Source organism: Poecilia reticulata, linkage group LG10, assembly GCF_000633615.1.
Source record: "Poecilia reticulata strain Guanapo linkage group LG10, Guppy_female_1.0+MT, whole genome shotgun sequence".
Taxonomy (NCBI): domain Eukaryota; kingdom Metazoa; phylum Chordata; class Actinopteri; order Cyprinodontiformes; family Poeciliidae; genus Poecilia; species Poecilia reticulata.
Window position 1 is genome coordinate 32,084,843 of NC_024340.1, and position 6,886 is coordinate 32,091,728.

Here is a 6,886-nt window from a genome sequence, read left to right on the forward strand (position 1 = left end):
CGACCCGATCTGATCCGATTCGACCCAACCCGATCCGATCTGACCGATCTGATCCGATTCGACCCAACCCGGTCCGATCTGACCCAATCCGATCCGATCTGACCCGGTCCGATCTGATCCGATTCGACCCGATCCGATCCGAAAGAAACGGCCCTACAGGAATAATCTGGACTGAGATTTTAATCCCACCAACAGGAGGAGCTGCTGCTGCTCAGCCGTCGCCTCGTAGCTCAGAGTTTAAACGCTTTACTTTCTCATCTTAGGAACTTAAAATATTTTCTCTGATTTGTTCAAATGGCATAAAGGTCGACATTTCAACCTTCCAGGAGGTTTTGCTACTTATTTAAATGAGAAGATATTTTGGTTCTAATGAGGCAAAGATAAATCTCTTACACAGAAACATTTGCATTTAGAAGAAGCTAACTGGCTAACCAGCTAACAGCTAACCAGCTAACAACTAACAGCTAACAGGTAACCAGCTAGCTTCTTCATCCTCTCATTTTCTCTTTTGAACCAGAAACTTCCCGATCCTGGGTTTTTCCTGCTCATTTCCTCCAGGCGGCCATCTTCTGCGAACAGTCTGCAGAACCGGTGTTACTCAGAACTGAAGCAGAACCGGGACTGAAGGCTCACCGATCCGGATGAATCCGTCCTCGGTCCGATGGTACCTCGGCTTCTTCTCCCTGCCGTCCGTCAGCGCCTCCTTCTCAGCCTGAATATTCTGGGAAACACAAGCAGAACTTTAGATCCAGGTCCATGTTTTGGTCCAGACCTCGTTTTTCTTTGGGCCTCATATTTCTAAACTCCGGGTTTTCATCTGACATTTCAGGTGTCAGCGGAATGAATCTGGTCTGGTTTGACCTTCTGGACTCACGTCGAACGGCAGAACCTCCACTGACGTGTTGAACAGTTTGTCTCCTGGATGCTCGATGTTTCCGCTCCGGAGGAAGAACCTGAAAACAACAGACAGCTGTAACTCCAGACAGGAAGTTCCTCCCCGCGCCGCGCCGTACCGACCTCTCGATGCGGACGGGCGTGAAGAAGCGGATCCGGATGAAGTCGCCGGCCACGGGCGTGAAGGCCCAGAAGAAGTCCTCTCCGGCGTAGGCCTTCTCCAGGGTGAAGTGCTGGTAGGTCTTCAGGCTGGTGGTCACCTCCGCCTGCGGGTTGGCGTGACCCTTATGCAGCGTCTGCTTCCCAAAGTCCTTGTCCTGGAGAAGAGGCAGGATGATGAAGACCGACGCTTAAACAGAAAACTCTCCGAACTGTGAAAATCTGTCAACTGTGGATGCTACCACCAACATTAGCTTTAGCATGTTCACTTCTCAGCCATTTTTCAAGATGGCTGCCGTTTTTGAGGCTTTTAAACCAGCTATTGCCATAAAATGTTCCCCATTTTGGATGAACTTCATGTCGCATCAGGTTTTCCATTTTGGTCATCACATTTACGCAACTTTAACGTGATAAAAAGCAACAGAATCAGAATCTGAGGACTTTGCTGTTAGCAAGCAACAGACCATAAAGCAGAAGAGAGATGGGCGTCTCAATGGTTAGCATTAGCTTCTGATCACTTTTTGTGTTTAGTGGTTTAACGTTAGCATTTGCAAATATTTTTAAGCTTAGCAGTTTAGTGTTCACAAATTTTTTGTGTTTTTTGACTTAGTATCACTAAGTGTTTTGCCGTTTAGCGATAGATATGCTAACGCTAAACACTTAGTGAATTAGCAGTTAGTGAAGCTAACTTTTTGGCTAGGTGTTCCCACCACTGGTAATAGCTACCTTAATCTAAAGCCAGGGTTTCCCCCAGTGTATTATAAGCCTGGCGGCCCGCCATGCTTTACTAGCCCCCCTACCAGGCTGAGCTTTGCTTGTTTTTGTTTTCAGGAAAAGAAAAAAGAAAAATTGTTTCATTTTTTTCCTTTAAGCCAGATTGAAAGCGTCTCTGTTGTTCTGAGCGTTTCACTGGCAGAGCAGATTTATTCCTAAAAGATGAATTTATAGTTTATGCTTTTAACGCCGGCAGAGCGGACCAACCACACCGCTGGCGCCTGAACACGTTGCCTCTGCGTTGAAACAGCTTGATCTCTGAAGTTTACCTCAGTGCGGATCAGGCGCTCCTCCTTTCACTCAAACTGGACTCAGGCTGACCTGTATGGATATTTACATCAACCCCCTGTGAGGAATTACGTTTCTTTGGAGAACTCTGCATCACGGTAGGAGTCTAGACCCGCCTCGTTAGCTCTGGTTGTGCAGCTATATGTGAACCGCAGGAATAACTTACAGTCGCTTTTGAAGGAGCGCTGAGAATGATTTATCTTTATGGACAAAGAATGATGTGGAGCGTTTCCATCCCAACTCGCTGCCCACCGTGTGGCGCTGTCTGCCCTGTAAAGTTCATGTCTGTGTCCCGGTTGGTCGGAGCGTTAGCGGCTAACAAACCAGCGCTAACCTCATCATGCTGGTTCAACCCGGTCAGGAGCTTTCGTGCTAATTTTTGCGCTCATTACAACCTTAGCAGAACCTCATCACAACTTCAGCAGAACCTCAGCAGAACCTCAATAGAACCTGAGATCGACTTTTAGTTTTTAAAGGTTTTTTTGGTATAGCAGCATTTCAGCAACAAGGCAATTCAAAGTGCTTTGCTGTGGCCGTTATTTGACGGAGCTCGGACAGGAAAGAGAGAGGGAAGACATGCGGCACCAGGCTGGGAATCGAACCAGCGACAGACAGAGGCCTCCTGATGTGGGTCTGAACCGCCACAGCACCCAGAACTTTTACTAAAAAGTAAATAATAAAATGTATTGTGCACATCTTGTGTTATTACACTGCGACAGACTGGCCACCTGTCCAGGTGAGCCCGTCTGTCGCCCAGAAGGTTGGCTGGAGGATCCAGAACCTCCCGACCCACTGGGGACAAGCGTGTTAGAAAATAGATGTATTCCTGGACAATGGTGTCAAAACAGCAACATTATCGTTTATTGTAATAAACTGGGGCGATTTGTCGTCCAGGATACTTTATTTTGTAGAAACGTTTTGAATCGTTCCAGCTGGATTCATACCAACAAATTATTTATTTTCTCATTTATTTTTAGTTTTGCGGTGAGAAAAGTAGTGAAGCCTGAACACAGGAACTCGTCGTCCATCAGGTGTTTCTGAGGCGTTTCAGCAACACATTCAGGCTTCTCCAGCTGAATGAGGTCCAGACTTGGACTAGGCCACTGTATAACCGTCAGTCTGTCCTGCTGCAGAAGTGACAGCTGAAGGTCGCAGCAGGAAATGATCCAGATTTCTGTGCACAGGGAGAGACGGTACCTTCAGCTTCTGGATCTTCCCGGCCAGAGACGAGTGAGTGCCGACGTGCTGGAAGAGCGACGGCTTGAATCGGATCCTCAGGTTGGCTTTCTGCCGGTCGCAGTGTTTCTGATGGAGACAACAGGCAACATGGCTGATCTTCAGGGTTTCTGTTCGTTCTTGGAAAATGATCGATTCAAGAAGAAAAGGAGAAAACGCTGCGCTTTGGACTCACTGCGTCTTTCTCCGGATTGCACACTTTGACCCACATGATGTGGTCGAGCAGCCAGTCGATGGGCTTGTCCTTATAGAACATCAGCATAAACTCCACGATCAGCGACAGATCCAGAGACTTGAACATTTTACCTGCATGGAGACAGAAACACCTGAACTGAGAGACAATCGGCTGCCACTAAAAACAAAGTTACTTAACACACTTGCAGCAGAAATGTAATGTTTCTGCATAGTTAGCATCATAACACCGATAACTGATCTCATGTTACACTTCCTGTTCAGCTTTCAACAGGAAACATTAGCGATGATGTTAGCATACTAAGGCTATGTTAGCATGTCTGAATATTTCACGATTAGCTTTGGACATTAATGCTAGGCTGTGTAAGGTTTACTAAAGCTAACAGCCTCATTGTAGTTGATTTGGAATCAATATGAAACATTTTGAAAGCCATTGTTATTCATCTGAAAGTTATCTGTGGCCATTAGCAGGCTAACAGTGATGCTAACATTAGAATGATAATGCTAATGTGTAAGCAGGTCTTAATATCACAATAATTATCTATGGATTCATAATGTTAGCTTGATTTATGGGTTTAGGCCGCAGTCCATTTTACAAAACAAGATAAAAACAATTGGCTGTAGTTATTAGCATGTTAGCGTTAGCTCAAACAGCACCGCGTTGTGCATTACTTTACACCAACGTTGTCTCCATTTTGCTTCTATAATGGGGCAAATTTTTACTTTGTGGAGAATAAAACTGAAAATCTCAATTATTATTTGTGAACTTTAGCATGTTAAGCTAACATTAGCTCAGCATGCTAATGTCATTAAGTCTGAAAATCACAATATTTAACCATAGAGAAGGGAAATGGATTCTACGGAGGTCCAAAAGGGAAACCGAGTGAAAAAATTATAAACTTTCTCATGTGGCCCAGATACACTGTTGGGCATGAAAATGTTTATTTTTAATATTTTTTCCTTTTAGGGGCTCAGCAGGAATCAGGTCGATCCGGTTGCTGATTTATCGATGGTAATTTTTTAAAGCAGCCAGAGTTGCAGAAACTCCTGGACGGATCCGACGGCCAGAACCTGAAAATGCTTCCTGAACCAAATCGACACGTTTTAGCTTTTTAGAGCCTCTGACTGGGAGGGCGCAGCATTTCCTGCAGCAGGACTCAGAGCCGCTCTGAACACGAAAGGTCACGAAAGGTCAGAGCGTGAGCAGCTCCGCCCCCGGACCGGGCCGGCTCCGGGCCTCGGCTGGGCCTGCCTGATCCGGGTGGACGTGTCGGCCTCCGGAGGGCCGCAGGAGCGCCGATGAGATGAAACCGCAGCTAAACTTAGCAAACATGAGCAGCTGAACGGGAGCGAGCGGCCCGGCAGCTTCCCCTCCGTCTGACTGGATTCAGAGAGTCAGCCGGACCCTGAAGAGTTTATTAAAGCCGCCGGCGCCGTGCAGGCGACCCGAGGTCAGGCTGCAAACACGAGGCCAGCGCCGCGGACCGCATGGAGCACGGGAAGAACAGGAGGAACAGGAAAAACACGGGAAGAACAGGAAGAACGGGAAAAACACAGGACGAACAGGAAAAACGGGAAAATGCAGGAAGAACAGGAAAAACGGGAAAATGCAGGAAGAACAGGAAAAATGGGAAGAGCAGGAAAAACACAGGAAGAACAGGAAAAATGGGAAGAGCAGGAAAAACACAGGAAAAACGGGAAGAGCAGGAAAAACACAGGAAGAACAGGAAAAACGGGAAAATGCAGGAAGAACAGGAAAAACGGGAAGAGCAGGAAAATACATGACTGTGCTGCTCAGAGACTAAGGAAGAAAAACCCAAAGATCCAGAAAAACCAGGACCAGAACCTGGTTCTGTTCCAGGTTCTGATCCTGGTTCCCCCCAGCTCAGCGCTGCGCCCCCTGCTGGGCGGCTTCCTGCCACCCAATCAGCTTTTAGCAAACCAGTAAACATGAAGACAAAAGATTCAATTAGACAGTAAAACATATTGTAATAATCAAGTTTTCTCTTATTTCCTGATATTTGCACACTGTGGAGCCGTTGCTCCCGTTTCTTCCAGCAGAGGGCGCTGCAGCCTCCCACCGCTTTTTTCACCAGGAAAACAATAAAAACCTGCAGATTGAAGCTTCTCTGCTCCGTTCACATCAAAACTCATTTTCTACACATTTCATATATTAATAGAGGCATGAAAATTATTAGTTTATTTTAAGACACGGCGATGAGATTCTTTACTAATTAGTTTAAGAAAATCTAAACGTTCAAACTTCTTGATGAAGAACCTTAAAATAATCTGACCAAAGTGATGCACAGCAGGCAGCAAAAAGCGATAACAAAAGAAATGTAAATAAATAAAGTTAAAACGAACACAAAACTAGAAAACAGAATAAACGCTGAAATGACTCAGTTTGTGTTGAAGGAAATAAAAACGAGTTTAAAGGTTGTAAACAGTTATTATCCACGTTTCCATCCAGCTTTTCTTTCAGGAAACTTTTAAAACATCATGACAAAAGAAGAGAAAAAAGGGAATTATTCATTTTCCATCTGCTGGTTTGGAGCGAATCGGCCAAATGGGATCCAATCAGCTGCTGGCGCTGCAGGAAACAGGAAGTGGAGATTCCAGAAGGTTCCTGTTCGCAGCGGGAACAGCTGATCCGTCAGGTTCGCTAACCTCAAGAACGCTCATTTTACACAAACCCTCCCTTTAAGAGGCGAATAAGAGTTTAAAACTTAACCGTAAAATAAACTGGAAGAGACGAAGTGAGGCTAAACCTGGAGTAATGAGCTCCTTCTGCCTATTATCCCTTAAAGGGCCAGTATCGAGTTTTCCAGGCACATGGCGGCCATTTTATAGAACAATCTAGTAACTATGTCAAATTCAGTTGTTATAAAATGATATATAACTTCCAGATTCCTTCCTTTGAATTGAGCCTCTGTCCCTTTAAAAACTCCTGCTGTTCCTGAAGCTCCGCCTCCAGGAAGTCATCCAACATGGCTCCTCTTTAACCCTTTAATGGTTTTAGTCTGAGCAGCAGCTCCAATAACAAGCTCAACAGGTGTTTGCCAATTGCTGCTGGCTAGTCTGAAGGAGCTGAGTGGGGGAGGAGCTGCACCTTGGAGGCGGGGCTAGGTCCACCCAGGCGTTTAGCAGCTGAATGGTTGCCATGGAGACACGAATGAATCACAGCAACACTGCAGGTTTGTTTTTTATGAGGGAAAAACTTTATAACCTGATGATTTTACACGATACTGGCCCTTTAAGAAGGTAGCTAATGGTAGCTGTAGCTAGTGGTAGCTGTAGCTAGTGGTAGCTGTAGCAGTGGTAGGTGTAGCAGTGGTAGCTGTAG

The 6,886-nt window shown here is 45.7% G+C and overlaps 1 protein-coding gene across 1 annotated transcript in view; it reads right to left on the reverse strand.

The window, feature by feature from the left end:
* The window catches only part of mgat4b (alpha-1,3-mannosyl-glycoprotein 4-beta-N-acetylglucosaminyltransferase B), a gene marked incomplete at its 5' end in the record, with an annotated part of 29,533 nt that overhangs the window by 5,079 nt on the left and 17,568 nt on the right, over positions 1–6,886 (reverse strand). The window contains 5 exons of the mRNA XM_017307039.1: positions 634–721; positions 875–953; positions 1,018–1,211; positions 3,313–3,420; positions 3,527–3,703. Of these exons, the coding sequence (XP_017162528.1) occupies positions 634–721; positions 875–953; positions 1,018–1,211; positions 3,313–3,420; positions 3,527–3,703 (646 nt within the window). The remainder of the gene's footprint in view (positions 1–633; positions 722–874; positions 954–1,017; positions 1,212–3,312; positions 3,421–3,526; positions 3,704–6,886) is intronic.